At 39.4% G+C, this 20366-nt stretch overlaps 2 protein-coding genes and 1 long non-coding RNA gene across 5 annotated transcripts in view; 1 reads left to right on the top strand and 2 right to left on the bottom strand.

Moving 5' to 3' along the window:
• LOC147798461 (uncharacterized) overlaps positions 1–20366 on the top strand; it is a 51597-nt gene that overhangs the window by 23909 nt on the left and 7322 nt on the right. The gene's annotated exons all lie outside the window — the stretch shown is intronic.
• On the bottom strand, positions 1087–5425 carry LOC147798462 (uncharacterized). Of its 3 annotated transcripts, none has more exons than XM_087140087.1 (3): positions 5178–5424; positions 4500–4561; positions 1088–3863 (listed from the first exon to the last, which is right to left on the bottom strand). In XM_087140087.1, exon 3 carries the CDS (start codon positions 3829–3831, stop codon positions 2698–2700), a length of 1134 nt encoding a protein of 377 aa, XP_086996213.1. In that variant the 5' UTR covers positions 3832–3863; positions 4500–4561; positions 5178–5424; the 3' UTR covers positions 1088–2697. The 3 variants fall into 3 exon arrangements, with proteins under 3 accessions (XP_086996211.1, XP_086996213.1, XP_086996212.1); XM_087140086.1 differs by having other exon boundaries at positions 4500–4564; XM_087140085.1 differs by lacking the exon at positions 4500–4561 and having other exon boundaries at positions 1087–3863; positions 5178–5425.
• Positions 11549–15843, bottom strand: LOC110977358 (uncharacterized). The gene is made up of 2 exons (XM_022231405.2): positions 15402–15843; positions 11549–14953 (listed from the first exon to the last, which is right to left on the bottom strand). The coding sequence occupies exon 2, from the start codon at positions 14936–14938 to the stop codon at positions 13088–13090; it is 1851 nt and encodes a 616-aa protein (XP_022087097.2). The 5' UTR covers positions 14939–14953; positions 15402–15843; the 3' UTR covers positions 11549–13087.

The raw sequence follows: 20366 nt of genomic DNA on the forward strand, positions 1-20366 counted from the left end.
GTTGGAATTTTATAGAATACCTTCAAGTTGCTGATCTGATAACCATAGCAGCTTACATCCAGAACCACTGCCATAAAAAGTGCAGTAATGAGGTTACAAAAACAGGCTTCTTGCATGCATGGCAGGCTGTTTTACTACCTGGGATCTTGTCAATTAAAATTTTTGTCTGATATATTGGAACATTTTTCACACTTAGCTTTTCTTCAAATTGGCTCGACCTTCCAGCAGTCCGCCCACAAGAATTGTTTTCTGAATTTTGGATTTGTGTGAAATTCTGCATTGATTGACAATGCCACCTTTTAGAATGCACGTGCTAAGAATTATATTTGCTGGTGCAGGGAGCAGAAAATAGGAGCAACTGCCAAACTATTGAATATAAACCTGTTACATTGAAGATAGTTTCCTGTCGTTAAGTAACCATTGAGGAAATAATGATATGGTGCTGAAGTGAACATTTTGAGATCATGGCCATTTGCTACAGGCAGAGGTTTGAAGTTTTAAGCTAAAGTTTTGTTTTTTAATTTGCAGAGAGATTAAGAAAAAAATTAAGGAAAACACAATCTTGGCTCTTTTTAAAAGGCTGCAGGCCTGGCCGAAATACTCGGGCATCAATGGATTTTGTCTGTCAGGCAAGAGTGACCACCAGACAGTTCCTACAATGAAATGCTTCTCAAATATCCATTCATTTTATGGCGAATACAAAAGAGACATTGGGCTGTTTTCTGGGACCAATCTGCATTGCCTGCAGTGGGCTTTTATATTGGACACCCTGCAGAAACCAAAGACCTTTCAACCGAAGTCTGCGTCATTGAGGTCAAAAGTTTTTTAGAAGTTGACCGAATCGGAAAATCTGACTTCAAGTGATGTATTTAGGAAGCTTATTTAGCTCTTGTATAACACCGCCCGTTGTTACCCAAGCATGCAAGAAATAAAAGCATGGTCAAAGTTATGTCCTGTCATCCTAGCTCCTGTCAAGTCACCAACCATTATAAAGACTAACATGAAAAGTACTGAACCCCAGGGGCACGGGCATCCAGGTGCCAGGACCCTCCCCTTCGAACTTAGCCCTAGTTACGACACTGGCCCCCAGACAGACTGAGTAAATTACAGCTCCTTTCACAGCCACATATAGGACCTACTCAAACGGGCATCCCTCTCTTTCAACCAACCATGGAATATTTGTAACAATATACATGTAAATATACATATAGAGAAGATAACTATTGCATTTGCAATTCTTCTTTAAACCTGCTCTGAAATCGGAATAATTAGAGTCAGCAAGTTGGTTCCAATTTGTAATAATTCTTTAGGGGCAGCTGAGCCTACTTAGGATTGTTGGAGAAGTGGTAACCTATTCTACTTTTACAATTCATCCTGTCAAAAAGATGGAAAACCTCATTTGCACAAATGTTTGTGCATGTGAAAAATTTTATACGTGTTTCTCAAAATTTCCAAATTGGTTATTTCTACAGGAGAATAACTGATTTAATTTCTTTGTGACACATATTTTCACAAAATGGAATTCTACAGAGTGTATGAGTCGCAACATTGTACTGTTACACTACAACGTTTATTGGACTATAAACCAGTGGAAACAATGCGATGACACTATTCAGTATTGATCACATATTATTTGATGTACATGTATACTGTGGACAGTGGCAGAGTAATTCCCAGTATCCACGTTTGTTTGAGGTCCAGCCAGGTGAAATATGCAGGATCCACCAACATGTCAAGTCACTAGATAAATATTTAAAAATCATTAGGTGCCTGTGGAAGACTTAATTTGATTAGGAAAGGGCATAACTCCGTAGGAAGAGCATTCAGAATGTAGATTTATATTAAACCAATTAATACAGAATAAATAAAAGCGGGCAAGGATTTTGGTTCAGTTTACATGGAAAAGTGGGTATTTGTAAAGTTGTGAACAGGTCCTGATCCAGATTTTGGATTTGCTCATTTGCTTTTCTAATCTTGATAATGAATCTTGATGACATGCCCCCAGGTAGCACTATGCATTAGATCCTGTATGTTTACAAGCCCTTGGCAAGGACAAATCTTAGTGCTGCATGTGATATTTATCTTTTCCATTTCCTTAGGTTGTGCTCAGTACAACAATGTGACAGTTGACAACGTTGCTTGTATGTCCCCACATATAAACTCACCCCCCCTCATATAAACTCACCCCTGTTGACTAATTCAAGGAGACACCTTAACTGTGGCACTGCACTCTCGCAGGCATTCTTAAGCTTGTCAAATGCATGCATTTCGCAAATTACAACACCATATAGGCTGAAAAAGTTTTGAAATGTACGTGCACCACTTGTCTTGCTACTGCTGTAATGCCTTGTATACATGCAACTGTTTGCCCAATGATCGTGCTGTTCTGGGGTCGGCTGAACTCCAAGTGAAAAGTTTGCTCTAAGGAATTTAAAAGTTTATCCAAATTAAAAACATTATAAATGTACTAATATTCTACAAATAACTTATGTAGCTTGAATTACATGCAAAATCCATAAATAGAAAACCAACCTCTTTTGTCTCACAATCAAACTTCTCATACTGCAGGAGTGTTCAATATTAGACCAAAAAATAATGAATCTCCAATTTTTGAGAATCCTCTACTCTTTTGTCACAGCTGTTAGAATACAGGTCGACATGACATGGATGGTATTGCTATCGCAAAGCTTTCTTATTTCATTCATTGGCACTGTTTTCGTTAATGCCTTCAAATTTTGTTGCTGCTGAATTGTCAGCAAATATTCGTTGGCCTATCCATGCCCTTTGCACAGTAATGTCTAATGCACTCAGTACCACATGCAACCAAACATATCCCTGTCTGTGATTTGGTGACATCTTTGCTGATAAATCTACCAAGGAGTTCTTGTTTGGGTGGCAATAAGTGTCTGTTGACATTAGCCAGGCAAACAACTCAGTACTTTGTGCTAGTGCAGCGTGTGAAAGATCCATTCCAAGATTATTGATGAGTTGTTCTAATTCAGTTTTCAATTCATCATTCAATTTTCCAGGGTCTCCCAGAAGCAGTCTTAATACAGTCTTCCAGCCATCTTTTTCTTGATATTTGACAATCAGCGCTAGTACTGTTTTCCAGTTATCCTCCCCATGATGTTCTAGAACCTTTCTTAGCACACATTCTTTTCCCGCTCTCCAGTTTTCTTGGAGAACCTTTTCCAAGCCTGCTTCCCATATTTCCTCATTGTCATCCAGGAAAAGCTTTGAGATTAAGGCATCCAATCCCTCCTCCCAGCTATGTATGACGGTCTGCAGTGATTTGGCCTTCCAGTACACCCTGTGACACCTGGAAATCTCATGCAAAACCTTTTCCAGCCCAGATTCCCAATTTGTTTCCAGGATGCCATCCAGTCGAGTCTCCCAGTACTTCCTCCCATGGTTCTCCAGAACCTTTTGTATCACTGTCATCCAACCATCCCCTTGTATTGTTTCTATGATGGTGTTGGGTTTGCTGGTTAATTTCCTCAGTCCATCTCTGTGGGCCTGTCCTTTGGGCTGATACACAGTAGCAAATTTTATTGTCACCAGAACGTCAGGGTTGTCTCTCAAAACCTCTGATATTGCTGCAGCACACTTGCTGCAAGGTGAATAATTGATATACATGACTACCTCTCTCTTTGCTTCCAGCATTTCACGGATGAATGGTAAAGCCTTCATCTCTGCATGCTCACATTCATCAGAATGGTACACTCTTTCATTAACAAGCAAAACAGCTCTTTTAGGCCACTTATCACCGATTGGACATGAGAATATGAATGTTTTGATGTCTTCCTTTATACGCTTGATCGTGTCATCCATGTCGAGCTCCCTTAAGCTTGTCTTCCCAATAGCTGCATGAATGATAAAAATAAGAACAGAGAATGGAAATTTAATTTTTACAGGAATTCATTGTTGCGATTAAAATGGCAACACTTACAAAGCAAAGTGTGAACCTCTTCCAAAAATAAACAGATGAAACTTTTACTGGAGTAGACAATAGTTGATTAGGCAACAGAGGGGGCATGCCCATTGTTTTCCCCACAAAGCCACACCCTACCCATTTCTATTTTTCCCAGATTTGTAGTGCAAATCCGGATTCTGTGAAGTTGTGTTTAAACCCTAGAACTAAAGGGGAGTGAGTGACCAACACTTCATGTTTAGTAGATCTGGCAGATAATTTTGAGGATGGACTGGCCACCTGCGGTGTTTTTTGGCTAAGTGGATGTCACCATGGAGTTTTTTACTCTTCATAATTTAACCTTCCCTGCCACAAAGTTTATCAGTGATATTAACAATGTAATACTGATTCCAGAGGTGGATTTTGGAAGAGAGATTTTCCGTGTGCTATAAATATGCCCGGCTCACATTCTGGAGTTCAGTTCTATTTGGCCCCCTCCTGTCTAGTACCTTTTGTCGTTCCCATTAATTCTGAATTCCATCCAGCCAGAAATCTTTACATGAATGCAGTGGTAAAGCAGAACACTCACAGTGAAACTTTTCAGGCCTCAGATCAGAGCTCTGCTTCTTTGTGTTGAGTTGGCGACTGTTACTGCTGGAAATAGAAGATAATTTTAAGTCTCATGAAATTTTAAGCTTTAGTTTTGTTAATTTATAGTTTGCTTAATTTATAAAGAAATACTGAATAGACAGATGGACGGATGATAGAAAGTTTATGCTATTCAAATCTTCAGTGGTAATGCAAGTATAATTTTAGTCAGATAGATTTTGTTTTATTATGAAATATATGTACAATATCAAGCCACACTTATACTGTCAATAGAAAATGCACTCGTAGGCCTATGGTGCTCATGTACATGTGCATGCAGGTAGTACTTGCATTGCATTTAGAGCACATGATTTGGAAAGATAATGTCCTACACATCTCTTCAGATGTATGCACATACATCAGAAATGTGTCTGACAGAAATTCTGGAAGTAAGACAAAACACATATTTTACAAACAGTTTGTTTTTGGAGGGTGAAGTTATTAACAAACGTGAAGAGTTAATTTATTTCGTAGATGTATACGGTTTTTATTTAACGCCAGTATCTTCTTACTTTTTCTCTGCCGGTTGATAATGTAATTCCTTGATGAGGTTCTCTTGTAACAAGAATGAATTGTGAAAATTAGTAAAAACTGACATCAATAAAGCAGATTTTCTTACCCCCGCAAATGAAGAACCACCGACCTTCAGTTCTGCAAATTCTTTGATGAGCCATTTCAAACATAAATCTGTGCTACATGTGACAAGCACTGAAAATACCGAGTGGATTTCCCGGGCAAATGTTGCCCAACCATAATCCCTCATTGCAAAACAGTGATTGGGGAATTCCCACACCCAGAATGTACAACGGCATTCAAGTACAGTGCATTCAAAACAGTAAAATTTGTTTGTGATAGCATGCTGTTGAACGCTAACACCAGTCTCCCACTCTCCCCCTTAAAAGTTTCAAGTTTTGTATAAGTCTGTGGACGTCTGCAAGTTTCCAATTGATATCTTATTGGTTTATGTTGAGGAGTAACTAGTATTGGCTGCATGAGGGCTTGCCGGGCAGTTTGGTGACAGTGGAAATCTGAGCTGCTCAGTTCTTTGCTATGACGTCACTATTGGGGGTGGGGTTTCAGTGTAGGATCACATTTCTCACCGTTGTAATTTCCAGTTTCCTCTGCACATGTAGCCAGGTTGCCAAATCAAGTGGGAGAGTGAAGATGGCAAGCTGGCATGGAAATCATCATGATGATTTCTACGAGTTAAAAAAAAAAACTCAGGCACTGCAAGTTTTAAGGACAATTAAGGTTGTCGTCAGATTTTTTTAAAAGTATTGAAGGGTTCGGGCACTGTGGATGTTAATGGCTGATAGGACGTTTTCATTAAAATTCTAACAGCACTTTGCAATATAAAAATGTTACAAATGTGTGCTCCTCTAATTTTAGTTCAGTGAAGGCTACCATGAAAAGCAGTGAAACCGTAGTACTGTATGCTCAGTTTCCATCATTTGTTGCTATTGATTAATTTGGTTAAGTATGCGGTATGGCGACTGGAAAATTACAGTTTGCTGACAACTCACTGATGGAGCATTCATGATGCTGTATTTCACTACACTTGCTGACGACATTATGATGTTCTCGCAGGAATTATTACCAGAATGGGGTAGATCGAGTGCAGATTGCCCTGTGGGTTTACATTCCCGAGTTTTGGGCTGCCTAAAAGTTCCAGGCAATTTGCTTTTAAGCACCAGATACCTGGGGCGTGTTTTCGTGACCCCAAAAGCAGACTTCTTTGAGACTTCAGAGCTATAACCTTGCAAAAATAAGAACTAATAAAGAGAGAATGAGGTCTTGGTTTTCAAGTAAAAGAGGAAGGTTTTATTTTGAAAGCTGCATGATTTCTGATTTAAAATGTTCAATCACTTCAAGGAGCTTCCAGTAAAACAGTTTGGTTGCTGTATTCCAACATTATGTCAAGATAAAACGCAGAACAGAATACATCCATTGAAAATGTATGTTTCCATATCAAAGAAAAAACATAATATCGTTCACCAAAAACTTTGAGCATAAAATTATGTAACATACTACAGTTCAAACCTTCTAAATTTTGTAATTTTTTCACATTTATGTTTTAAACTTAATTGCTAAATCTTGAGAAGTATGCATCTACTGCGAGCAAAAATGCTAGCTAAAATGTTTAAACAATCTTCTCCCCCGAAACCAAATCATTGTTTCTGAGGAATACTGAAGTCCACTCACTAGGTGAGCAGCCAAGTTTCACATTGCAAAGGCAAGAACTACAATGTTTCTTAAAACAGTTCGACATCAAGGCCCTTTGCTCTGGAATAAAATCACCCCAATACCATACTTTAGAAGTATACATGGTTTTAAAAAGTACTTGAAGAATATCCTCCTTTCCAGTTTAATATAGTTTATTTACCCTGTACTGAACATGTATTTAGTGTATGTATATCACATTTCTACTGTGCATTCATAACCTTAATAATGAAGCAGTCATGTCTAGAATTGTACCATTCCTAAGATGTTATGACAAAGAAAATCTTTGCATAATTCTAATGTTCAGCTGTACCTTCAGCTGTAACTCTTTTTACTCTCTCTTCTCTGTCTTGTAATTACAGCCTCGTATGGATATCATTATAACAAATAAGGAACCAGGCCATGAACAAGCGTTTTCTTTCTGTCTGGTATCTGCCATTCATAATCTCTCCTTTCATTCTGTAATAACATTGTTTCTTTTATGTTCTAATTGTGATGTATGGAAATAAACCAAACCAAACCAAACCAAAATGCATAAAATTACATGTGCTCTCATAGGTATTTATATCAGCTGAAAGTGGAGGTTTACTACTTTGTGAATGAAAAACAAAATATAAAACTCGACTGGATGTTTTTATCAAGAAGACAAACAAGTGTAGAAATATGAAAAGATTGTTAGTTTGGACCTGAACAAAAATATTCTTTCATTAAAGTGTTATCGATATTTTTACATTGTTCTGAAGTTTTCAAGCAGAAAATAAGTAAAAATTAATCTCAAATTTAATCTTAAAATATGTAAACAATGTAGAGTTTTTATTTGAAACATTTGGCACAGTTTGTAGAGAAGAGGCAATGCATTTGACCCTTATTGTCGCCGTTTTCACAAATGACGCTAATGTGGCTTCTTACGAAAACAGGTTTTTCGGGATCATTGCCAAAGAAGGTTCTCCATTTTAAAAACTGTCAAAGGAACTAATTTGTGACAAATTCACATAAAAAATATCCCTGAAATGATTCTTTGAGTAAACGTTCTCTTAACCCAGGTAATTAGTACGAAAACGGGTTGATAGCATAAATTAATTAGCAAAGGTTAACATCAATTCATGAAAACAAAAATTACATCTTTGTTCATGAACATCTTTCTGTTCAATGTATAATTCACAGGAAAGGTGATCGTGTCTATACGCATGCACAGTTGTGAATGTAACAAAGCTTGCGTCACTCCGTGTCATGCAAAAGTTGTGTCAAATGGTAGATTTGGATTTAATGTTAGAGGTTATTAAATAATTTACACAAGCCTTACTTGCATTCCAGTGAGATTGCCAACCAAATAAATTTTTAAAAAGGAGAAAACTGGAATTTGAGAAGTGGACCTGACTACCCTAGTGAAACTGTGCGAAAAGGGCAATGAATACATTTTTAAGGTCGTGATGTACTGTTGTACATACTGACCTCTTGCAAAAGTTTAAATGGTACCCACTGATCACTCATTAGATCTATAGTGTTGGGGACTGGGGCTCCTGTGGCGTGGTCCATGGTAGGGACAATTAACTACACCTGAGTGTATACATGTTGAGCTAATCGCATAACAAGTGTCGTTACTCTTTGTTTCTTTGACCGTGGAGGGTATTGATGTCTTAAGCAATATTATTAGCTGCATTTCGGAACAGTCTGCCCCTGTCTGTCAGAATGGTGTTCAGCTCTTGTGCTGTGGCGTAGTCAGCAACAATCCGCTTCCCTAACCATTCTGATTTGCCCTCCTCAATGCCAAACTCATGAAGTACTTCCATCAACCAAGAGTATCCCTTCCTGTCAGGAGGGGACAGTTGTCTCAGCACTTGGCGAAATTTGTCATTGCTTGAGAGCAGAAGCAACTGCATGGCTACATTGAACAGGTGAAGTTTCCTGTGGTTCTGGAGATTTTCTCTTAATTTACTTTCCCAGTCCATTTGATAGGCCAACCCCTTTATCTCTGCTACCTCTGCGTGATCTAGTTCATTCTTCATCAGAGTAAGTTTCAACCTATATTTCCACTGATCTTCGATATGATTCTCAAGTACCCCGGTTGTGTTTTCCCAATCTTCCTGTTTATGAGTTTGCACGATCAACTTAAGTTCAGTTTCTAAGTTGTGTAACCCATGTGCCTGGAGAAAAGTAGACAGCCGAGGGCTGGTTTGATTATGCTTTACAATTTGTGATAACTCGGTTTGCCAATCACGTGTGTCGTCATCATCATCATCGTTAGAAGCAATCTTTCGAAAACGTGGTTTCCATGCATGCAAATGTTCGTGCCTTAGGATCTTTTCCAGCACATTTTGCCAGTCTCCTTCCCCATGAAACTCTGCAATCTGTTTGATGATAGCTTTCCAATCATTCCCCTGTAGTGCATGCAAAGTAATGCTTCTGTTTTGGTTCAGTCTTTCCAACCCAATGCTGTTATCTCTGTCCTGACCGTAATACACATTAGCAAATTTGATAATGAATTTGACCTTGTGCTCTTCTTGGAATTCTAATATTTTTTCTGCGCATGTGCGACATGGAGACTGACTGATGTACATGACCATCTCCTCATCCTTTTCAGCGTGTTTTCTCAGTGATTCCAAAGCCAACCTCTCTGCGTGAATGACAGGAATTGCTCGGTCATTACTAATTTCACTTTGATACACTTGGCCATTGACAATTGCAACAACTCTGTTTGGCCAATCATCACCAGTGGGGCATGACCTTATAAACGTTCTGATATCCTCTTTTATCTTTGTTATCCAGTTCATCTTGATCTACTAACGGTCCTTCAGGCAAAGTGGGTTCTGGGGAAAAAAAGGGGCGAGATCAGTTTGGCCATAAAGAAATAAAATCGTGCATTTTGTGTACCACACTTTTTTATGCATAAAAAAAGAGCCAAACTTAATTTTCATTCAGTTTACTTTAGGAGCTTTATAGATTTATTATTGTTCTTTTACATGTAAAAGTTTCCCCTCAAGGTGTTTGGGTTAGTTGGAATAAACTAAGGATCATTTGTTTGTGGTAGCTTAAAGTTTTTCTGATGTTCATGAAATAACAGATTTCAATTAAAACTGTAGTTTGTTTCACTTAATCAACCCCAAAATTGGGAAAAAATGCAAAATGTGAGAATTGGAAATTTGAGTCTCATGCTGAGGATTACAATAGTCTAGCTTTTTGTTATTTACGGCATGAAATAACTCACCCAAAATGAGAACTTAGGCTTTGGAGGCATCTTTTGCAAAGGTAGTGATTTCACCCTGTCATACTTTCACTCACTCAATGTAAGACGGTTGCAGGAAAAATCCAATAAAATACCTGAAAAGGATTGAAATTAAATGATACCAAATGAAAGTGAATGCGTAAAAATGCATCATGACTGCTAGACAGGCAAGTGGATTGGTACTTCTTATTAGCATAGGGTAGGAAGCATTACCAAGGCAATGTAAGGCTTTATTGAGTAAATGTTGATGACCACACCTGCCTAATACCAACTGCATGTCGATCATTTGTATAAATAAATATTCATAACTATACATTGTGCAGGCCATTGTTATCAGTAACATATATTCAGTTACGTTGTTAGAGAATTAAGGACACAACATTTGGTGATCGTGCGTGTTATATTTGACCTTGTGAGGATGTGGTGTATTTCTCATCACTGTTTTTTCAAAAAGTCCCTTCTGCCAAATCAGATCACCATCTGCATGTAGATTTCTCACTTGTTTTGAAATGCTCACGAAATAGCAGTTGTTGTTAAATTGTAACAGTGAACAAATGATTAACATTTTACTACTTCATGCACGTATCCGTGCTAATGGAAAGTCACTCTGCCAAAAAAAAAAGATTCCTGGAGACCATACCACAGTAAACAAATTTAAAAACATACCTAACTACAGATATCTTACCACTTCCAAGATTGAAGTACATATGTCTATACTTAGAAGTAGTCTGGAGCTAGAGCGTCGGATTTCTAAATAAATGAAAATAAAATCCAGGCAAAACCATCTCTGGTATGGAACTCAGACAAAATAAACTGCTTTCATGTCTAGACAAGAGTTGTTTCAAACAAGGATAGTTAGTTAAATTGAGCGTCAAGATGTTTGGAGGAAGGTCTCTTCGTAATGTCCTACTTGGAAAAGACTGAATAGCTATGCAAAGAAATTAAACATGGCATAAGTGAAGATGCACTTACCTCTTGAAATGAGGCAGCATTAAATTGCTGTTTGCAAGTTGCGCGTGGTTGAGTTTGTCAAAAATGACGTGTCAGAGTCTGTGCCATACGTTATAAACCTAAAGTAGAAATACTGGGTTTGTCTATCTGAATTGCAGTGGCAGTATACCCTTCCAAACTTTCACACCTTAGTATGCCAACTGTTACTTTGGGAAATCCCAAATCCAGAAATGTACAATGGTACTTGTGCGTGAATTTTTTCCAGAATTCAAAACTGCATTTATTTCCACTGGCAATATTTAAATGGTGAAGTTCACTTCTGGTAAAAAATAACCAAATATTGCTAGCTGTAGGCCTAAGTCACATACGCCAGTTATTTTGTCATTTTAAGCTTGTTTGTTACATAGAAAGCGACTGTTTGAAATATTGGGAACACATAATGAGCAACATACCAATATCCTCTCTTAAAATTCATTTTGATACCATGGTAGACATTGTAACTTGATTCAGGGGATGAATTGGTTTGAAAATTTCATGTCCATGTAACCATGTTAGAAATTCTCCAGTCAGTCAAAATGCCATCACAAATAAAACAATTTTGATTCACCACAGTAACTGCATTTATTCTTCCAAGGAAAAATCAACTCAGGAACTGCATTTTGCGGATGGGAAATTTCATGAATGAATCCCACTCATGTTTTTAAGTAAAAGATGGAAAAATCTATACACGGATTGTCATTTTTGTAACTAAGCACTTTTTCAGATGACAAAATCCTGCCCTTAGTATGTTAATACCGCTTATGTCTACACTGACTAAGCACGTATGGAAATTGTGCAGTATATGTACAAATCAATATACACTTATAGAGTAACACGGATTATACAAGAAAATGTGTCTGCGGAGAGTATGAAGTTTGCCTTCTTTGATTTGCAGAATTGAGACAATTTCTTTCATTCGTTTTAGTTTTCTATAGTTTAACTATGGCTACAGTAGTTGTAATTGTCTTTAAAGTTCATGTAAACAGTTTGAAAGCTTGACCTGTTACCAATATTTTGACAAGTGCTGATTGACATTTTTCAAACATTTTGCACCATCTTTTCTTCCTTGGTGAAAAGTTCTTCTAAAATTGAAAGGTCAGGTCCTGTAACATCTGAAAATACATGAACAAATTTTGTTCATTTATTATCATGCCTTAAACTTTGAAAATCAGATTACAGTAAAATCTGCTTGCGAAGATAGGAGTATATTTACTTGTATGTACTTTTGCTAAAAGTTTCGATGGAATTTGTATCGACAAAATTTGCCCACAATTATATTTACCATACTCACATACTTTTTTGGTATTTAATGGCATATGTACAAACTTTTAAAACTACAACAAATTCCACTTGGCTAATTGCCTAGTATTCCAGATGATATATGATTGTTGAATTGTAAGGTAGCGCAGTTTGGTTCATCTTCAAGCTTCACTGAGCAACTGTTATTCCTTGAACTAAAACTGGAGGCTCTGCCAAGTCTGGAGGTTGTCAAAGCCTTAACCACGTCAGGGGCTCCTAACCTAGCCAAGGCATACAAGGCAAATTTCTGTCTGGAATCAGTTACAGTGATTATTTCCATTCTATAGGAAGAACAGTGTCTTTTTCTTTCAATTATCTCCACTGATAACTGAACAAACTTTATCATTCTGTTCTCCCCGCCCTGCAATGGAAATGTCACTTATTTTGGTGATCATACATCAAATTTTTAATTACTAAAGAGCATGTTCACCCAACAATTGCTGTTATTTGCAGATAACTTTACTATTTTTCTACATAGATTTTTTCTACCTAGTTTACTTACTTTCATATAAATTAGCAACCTTCAGGAAGTCATCTTTTGATAGTGCTTTAGCATCAACTTGAATAAGATTAAGCATGTTCATTTCTCTGTTTTCTTGGAACTAGATCAGACTATTTTTGCCTATAGCTTATCAGCACTTAACAAAAATTTAATAATTTCTCTGATCATCATGGTTTTTCAAGCTTTATTTTTGAATTGTGAATGAATTTTGATACAAAATTTCTTTCATACTTGCACAGCAGACAAGTATGAGAATCATATTATTTGTTGGAAGTTTTCCATCATTGCTTTAGTTTTAAACTCTGCGATATATTCTGGTTGATTGACCAGTCATAGCCAGTTGACCTCCAGGGGTGAACTTGACGTCGAGATGGCTGTACAAATCACTGACTAGAATTTCAATGTACTTGCCCTCTGCACTGAAGTGTTGGACTTGATTAGATGTAGTGATGGTGTAGATATCCCCAGCTCTGTCACAGCACACCCCACGTGGGACTTGCCCTTGATAAGTTTGCACCATGAATCTCTTATTGCCCTCATAATCAACTGAAGTGAGTTGTTTGGTGGAAGCATTGGTGTAAATGATACGCCGATTGCTGATGGTCATGTAGCTCTCGATCGCTGGAGCAGGCAGTGTCCTAATGAAGGATCCATCTGAGTTGTGAAGAGATATAAACTCCTTGTCCTTGTAGCCCACTGCTATCAGATTGTTGTCATCCACAGCAAGACATGTGGGAGTGCCTTCGATATCTGCCTCTTTGCCTGGTGAGAACTGGTGGAGAAGCTGGTATTCCTTGTTGAAGATCTTGACATCAGACTCAAACAGAATGATGAACTGGTCGTCTTTGTTGACTTCAAAATCAACAGGCAGCTTTACGGCACTGGGATCCTCACCCTGCAGTTGGCTGATTGGGCAGATGTGAAGGATCTTGCAATCTGGACTCAGCTTTGTCAGCTTCTGTTGGCCTTTGTTGACCACCACTGTGTCATTTGTGGAGAGTGACGCAATCAGTTCTCCAGTGATATTAGTGTTACTCATCACTGTCCACTTTTCTTTGAGCAGCAGATTTCCAAGCTCAATCTCTGTCTGATTCTCTGCAAAGCTGATGAAGGAGAGCTCCGGGGACAAGTCGTCACTGAGTTCCTTGATGACATCCTTGTAGTCATGCAGAAGCTTTTGCCGCAGTTTCAAGATGTCCAACCGATTAGTCTCAGTCATGTCACTCTGCACTCTTCCCATTGTGTGCTCTGCAAATATCATCTCGGCAAGTTTCTTGTCCTTTCGTCTGAATGCCACATGTGCCTGTTGAAGAAGCTGGGTCTCCTTCTGTCTGATCTGGGCCACCTCCATCTCAGCCTTTTGAGAAATCTGCTGTTTGGTTCGAGCCAGCATTATGCTCAATCTGTTGCGAGAGGACTCCCAGTTTGTTGGAATTTGAATGGCGGCATTGGTGGAGTTATATTTGACAACATTGGAGACCACTTCACGGGCACCGTACAAGCAAATGTCTATCGCAGTCTTGAAGTTGACAAAGCTGTGTACAGGTTCTTTGTGGCTGGATGTGGAACAAACTTTGCAGATCAGCTGCTCGCAAGTGTTGCAGTAGAAGCAGAGTTCCTGACTAGGATGGCTGTCACACTTAGAGATGTAGCTTTTGGTTGAAACGGGTTGGATTGATGAATCTTTGTTCAGATCTGCAAGTGATGTTAATTTGTGGGTTCGTAGTGCAGCCCAGCGCTGGTGAGCTTTCTCACATTCTTGGCAGAGATAATGCTCACAGTCCATACAGCGGGATATCGCTTCCTTGTCCTCTTCGCATGCCTGACACATTACCTGAGCCTCTTCGTTTTGCAAGAGCTGCTCCTGTTTAGTCACCTCTGCCATGAGAGCAACCAGAGCGTAGTTGGTGCTCAGTTTCATCATGCCGCCCTTGGGCAAGGTGGTGTCTCTCTGGCACAGAGGGCATATGAGTTTGTTGGTGTTTGGACTCTGTGTTTGCTTGAGTTCTTGGAGACATCTTAGACAGAAACTGTGTGAGCAGAGCAGCATCTTGGGCTCTTGGTAACGGGTGTGGCAGATGGAACATTCTAGGTGTCCCTGGATGATGGAACCCAAAACTGACTCTACTGTCATACCGGCTGCCATCTTTCAGATGTGTGCCTAGTGAGAAAAGGAGAAACAAATTGCTACATCAGTGTATCAGTTACATGTTAGGAAGATTCAGTTTTTTGTCTGTATCAAAGTGACAAGGGTTAGAATACAGAACAGAACGGAAAGCTCAGAGACATTGGAAACAGTGATGCAATGCTTAAATGCATGGCAACATCTGAATGGTTATAAGCCTTTCACTATTGCTTTTCTGTACAACAATACATGTAACAACAGCTGTGCAGTATGGAGTCACGAATTCAATAGCTTGTTTCCTTCAAAACTGAAAGTTGCCCATTCAAAAGATGACCTTTTGATGTCTTTGAAAGGAATATTAGACCAAACAGTGTAAAGTGTTTTAACGGAGATAGAATGGAGTTGAACATGGAAATTAAAGTGCCTCAACGCTCGGAACATCAGCAATACAAATCTATTTTAAAAAGAAGCATTGTGTACTCACCTCTCTTTGCAATTAAAGAACAAGAAAAATTAGGAAACTATATTATTAGTGATTCTTCACATTCAAAGAGAGTTGTAGAACACTCCCCTGTGATTCCTTTGGGTGCAGTAGATGCAATCCTCAACTTACAAATGCGGAAGCAGTATATGTTTTGCGCGTCTGTGAATCCCCGGGTCTATTTTTATCACTCATTTTTATGCTAGGTGCCATGTGGCCTTTGAACTGCATGTCGACCAGTGTAGGTTCATGAATGTATGAGCACTTGGCAAATCAGCCCACTGCCAAAAGGTTATTGGGAGGTTAACCACAATACAATATTATGCAGTATATGTAGGTTTGCTGTAGAGAAAAATGATAAAACCACATAAAGATGCATGATTATTTATGCAGTAAGCTACATGTATAGTGGAGCATTTAACAAAAAAAGTGTGTCTTTGCATTGGTGTTACAAGGCATTATCAAGTGGTTCATCAACAGATATATAGACCTGGTTTGATCCACTTACGTGAATGCAATAACAATTTCTTTCAGGAACTTAATTTGAAGAAGTTGACATTTTATTGAACTATTTTCAAGAAAAATAAATGCAGAATAAAGAAGAGAACTTTATATTAGCACCTTGCAGATATTGGATATGTAAATAAAGCAACATCATTCAAGTAGGCTTGTTGGATAGTGACTGAATATATGATCACTGCTATGGTCCCTGTGGAGTGATGTATCACTATATTTAGCTGCATATTCGTTCTCATGTAGTAGGCCATTCAGTAAAGCCCCGCCTCCTGGGCATAATGGGCAACATCTCCAGTGTCACTCTGCATGCCAGTTGTGCATCATTCATGCTATGCAGGAGCAAATGGCTTTGTTGTTTGCACTGGAATGCAATTCTCTCAAATGCTGTGTACCTGCACAGGTTCCTATGCCTTTGGCGCAGGACACATGCACACACAACCAGTTTTTGTTGAAATGTACAGTCTTAATTTGCACATGCGCTGTGTATCAAGCTGAAATTTATACCCAGCAGCCTGTCTCCTCTCTGCTTGCGGAGGAACTGTCTTTAGTCAGAGCCAGTCTGCAGTGCAAGAATAATGGACTTCTGACATGTCAGACAAAACAATGTTGGGCATGGCCAGCTAAAAATTCTTGCTAGAGCAAGGTAGTTAATAAGACAACAACCCAAATAATCTCCTGTACAGTTGGTCTTTATTTTCTGTCTTGGCAAAACAGGAAGATACATTTTTAATGACTGTAATACATCAGCTTTCAATTTCCCTTATCAAGAAAGTATACATGTGTCGCTCAGTGACCAGACATGGTGCAAGACAAGATCTTTTAATATTCAGTCCATCTGTAGTCAGTTTATTGGCACAATAGTCTGACCACATTGTGATGCATTCTGTCAGTAATCTTCAGCTGTATGTAATATTTGTTTTGTATAGGCAACTGGGTTTCACGGGGGTGTTTTTGTGTATGAATTTATGACGGTGTTTCATAACATTTAGTTTATTTTAATTATGATTAAATGGACAACATTCGTCTGTTGGTCATTTAAAATGAACAGCTTGCTCAAGTGAAATCATCATGCAAAAGGCAGACCTTCAGGTACTTTGTATGTGTTTGACACACAAACAAATCACATTCTGACCTCATGAGCCTCGAATTGGAACGGTGGGAGGACACAATTTCCTTAGCAGCAGAGGCTCCTTTGGTCTGAACTCACCTCCACTCTTCCACAAACAACTAGGAAATCTACGTGTTACGGTCCCATCGCTACCAACAAAATGAACACTCCTGACCAACATGGCTCTTTTCAACCAATGAGGGGGTGCTTCTGCTAGAAGCAGATTGAGCAAGTTTGACGGTAACTGTTAACATTAGTAACCAATATCACTGATATACAATATGGTTTATCTAGCCTAGTCAGCTTTTGTAACCAGACCATTGGGCTGTTCGTTCGGCAAAATTGTGGTAACCATGGAAAGCAGCAAGGAAACTGTAGCCAAAAGTGGAAGATTGTGGGGGACCAGGCAGTTTTGCAACAATGGTTCAACTAGGATTATCCAAGCAAATACTGTTTTGACGAACGTTTTGCAATTGTGTATTATTAGCACTCTTCAAGAAATAAATTCTTTTTAATAAAGGCTGCTGTAATTGATGTCATTGTTTGATTTTTTTTAAAGAATACTTTTGCCGTCATCTGATGTCTTCTTTCTGTCAATTTCTGGTCAGGTCGTTTCTTTGCAATAAACAAGCAGACAGCGATTTTTATATCCGTGTCAGTTTCAAACCAAAAAGTGTAGAAAAGCTCTGTATGCGTTTTTGAATTCTAAGGGCAGGCCAGTAAGCCTTTTGCGAGTTAACTTTGACCCAAATCTGGTACACTGAGTTCTTTAAATTCACGTGAACATAACAACCTGAATTCTTCCTAAAACCACTGTTGCTATACCTCATGATTCGGGGCAAGCTTTTGCTTAGTTACATAAGAGACGCCTTGCAACAATACACTGTTCTCAACCAGTCCATTCCAGAGATGTTGGTGGCTGTGCAAAAGCTTGCCCCGAATCACGAAGTATAGCAACAGTGTCTTAGTATGGGGAGTTCAAATTGTTATGTTTATGTGCAGTCAGATTTATAACTCAGTGCACCAGATTTTTCAAATTTAACTCGCAAATGACTTATTTGGGAGGGTATTGGTTTCTTCCATCAAATTAATCATTTTATTTGCTTTATACAAATGACTTTTCAGTTACATTTTTGGAATGTGAGTGTGACGTCAAAGTACAATTTGGTAAAAACGTAATACATGTGGGTAATTCCAGAAATTAGGGGTCTATTTTTTTCGTGTCCCTGTCACATCTGACGTATGATTTTGTAAGTTCAGAACACAGTTTCTAATTTCCAAGGGTCATGAATTAATGCAAATTGCCTGCAAAAGAAATAATAATAGTTTGAAATCAATTCTGGTAACATTTCCATGTCAAATAACAAGGGTCAGATGTAACAGGGACACAAAAATGTCACACTTTTGGACCCCTAATTTCTGGAATTACCCGAGTACATAATTTGTCCAAGCGTACGTATCTTATTCTTCTCATTTTAAATACGATGGTATATTCTTGTTGATGATGGGCCAGTCATTGCTAACTGACCCTTTGAGGTGAACTTGATGTCATTATGGTCACGCAGATCTCGGACCAGAGTTTCAATGTACTTGCCCTCTGAACTGTAATGATGTAAGCAGTAAGATTCAGTTATGATGTAGATATCTCCAGCCTCATCGCAGCACACTCCACGGGGCACCTGCCCTTGGTATATTTGCTCCCTGAATTTCTCATTGCCCTCATAATCGACTGATATGAGCTGTTTGGTGTAGGTATTGGTGTAGATGATCCTCTGCGTGCTGATAGTCATGTAGCTACCAATTGCAGGAGAAGGCAGTGTCCTGATGAAGGATCCGTCTGGGTTGTGGAGAGAGATGCGTTCCTTATCCTTGTAGCCCACTGCTATCAGATTGTTGCCGTCCACTGCTAGGCATGAGGGCGTGCCGTCAGTGTCCGCCTCCTTGCTCGGTGAGAACTGGTGAAGAAGCTGGTATTCCTTGTTGAAGATCTTGACGGCAGATTCAAACAGGATAATTAACTGGTCATCTTTGTTGACTTCAAAATCAACAGGCCGCCTTACTGCCCCTGGATCCTCACCCTGCAGTTGGCTGATTGGGCAGACGTGAAGGATCTTGCCATCTGGACTCAGCTTTGTCAGCTTCTGTTGGCCTTTGTTGACCACCACTGTGTCATTTGTGGAGAGTGACGCAATCAGTTCTCCAGTGATATTAGAGCTACTCATCACTGTCCACTTTTCTTTCAGCAGCATATTTCCAATCTCAACCTCTGTCTGATTCTCTGCAAAGCTGATGAAGGAGAGTTCGGGGGTCAAGTCGTCAGTTGGCTCCGTGATCACATCCTTGTGGCTGTGTAGGAGCTTTTCCCGGAGTTTCAAGATGTCCAGCTGGCTGGCCTCTGTCATGTTCGTGTGCACCATCTTCATAGTGTGCTCTGCAAGTACGAGTTCGGCAAGTGTCTTGTCCCTTCTCCCGAAGACCAGTTGTGCCTGCTGGAGAAGTTGTCTCTCCTTCTGCCTGATCTTGGCCACCTCCATCTCAGCCTTCTGACAAATCTGTCGTTTGGTTTGAGCCAGCATCATGCTCAGTCTTTTGCGAGAGGACTCCCAGTTGGTTGGAATTTGGGTGGCAGCTTTGGCTGAGTTAAATTTGAAGACATGGAATGTCAGTTCACGGGCACGATTCAGGCAGATGTCAGTGGCAGTCTTGAAGTTGACGAAGCTGTGTGCGGGCTCTCTGTGGCTAGAAGTGGAACAAACTTTGCAGATCAGCTGCTCACACGGATTGCAGTAGAAGCAGAGTTCCTGACTAGGATGGCTGTCACATTTAGAGACATAGCCTTTAGTTGATACAGGCTTTGTCATTGTTTCATCCCTCAGTTCTGCCAGAGATGTCAGTTTGTGGGTTCGCAGTGCAGCCAGCCGCTGATGTGCCTTCTTACACTCTTGGCAGAGATAATGCCCACAGTCCATACAGTGGGATATTGCCTCATTGCCCTCGTCACATCCCTGACACATGACCTTTGTCGCATCTCTTTGTAGGAACTGCTCCTGTTTGGTCACATCTGCTAACAGAGCAACTAGGTCGTAATTGCTTATCAAGTCAGTTATGCCACCCTCGGGAAGAATGGTTTCTCTCTGGCACAGCGGACACGTGAGCTTGTTGGTGTTGGGACCATGTGTCTGGTTGATATCTTGGAGGCATCTGAGACAGAAACTGTGTGTGCAGTTCAGCATCTTGGGCTCTTGATAACGGGCGCGGCAGATGGAGCATTCTAGACGACGTTGGATAATCTTTTCCCAAACCGACTCTGCAGTCACTGTGGCAGCCATCTTCTAGGTGTGCAC

Source organism: Acanthaster planci, linkage group LG08 (assembly GCF_054643075.1).
Source record: "Acanthaster planci isolate LZ-2023a linkage group LG08, COTS_SCS, whole genome shotgun sequence".
Classification (NCBI taxonomy): Eukaryota; Metazoa; Echinodermata; class Asteroidea; order Valvatida; family Acanthasteridae; genus Acanthaster; species Acanthaster planci.

Excerpts from the sequence above, each read along its gene's own strand:
- LOC147798462 (XM_087140085.1), bottom strand. The coding sequence starts at position 5,241 with ATGTTTGAAATGGCTCATCAAAGAATTTGCAGAACTGAAGGTCGGTGG. Across the intron at positions 3,864-5,177 it reads GTGGTTCTTCATTTGCGGGG|CTATTGGGAAGACAAGCTTA; the intron begins GTAAGAAAATCT and ends TCATTCATGCAG.
- LOC110977358 (XM_022231405.2), bottom strand. The coding sequence starts at position 14,938 with ATGGCAGCCGGTATGACAGTAGAGTCAGTTTTGGGTTCCATCATCCAG.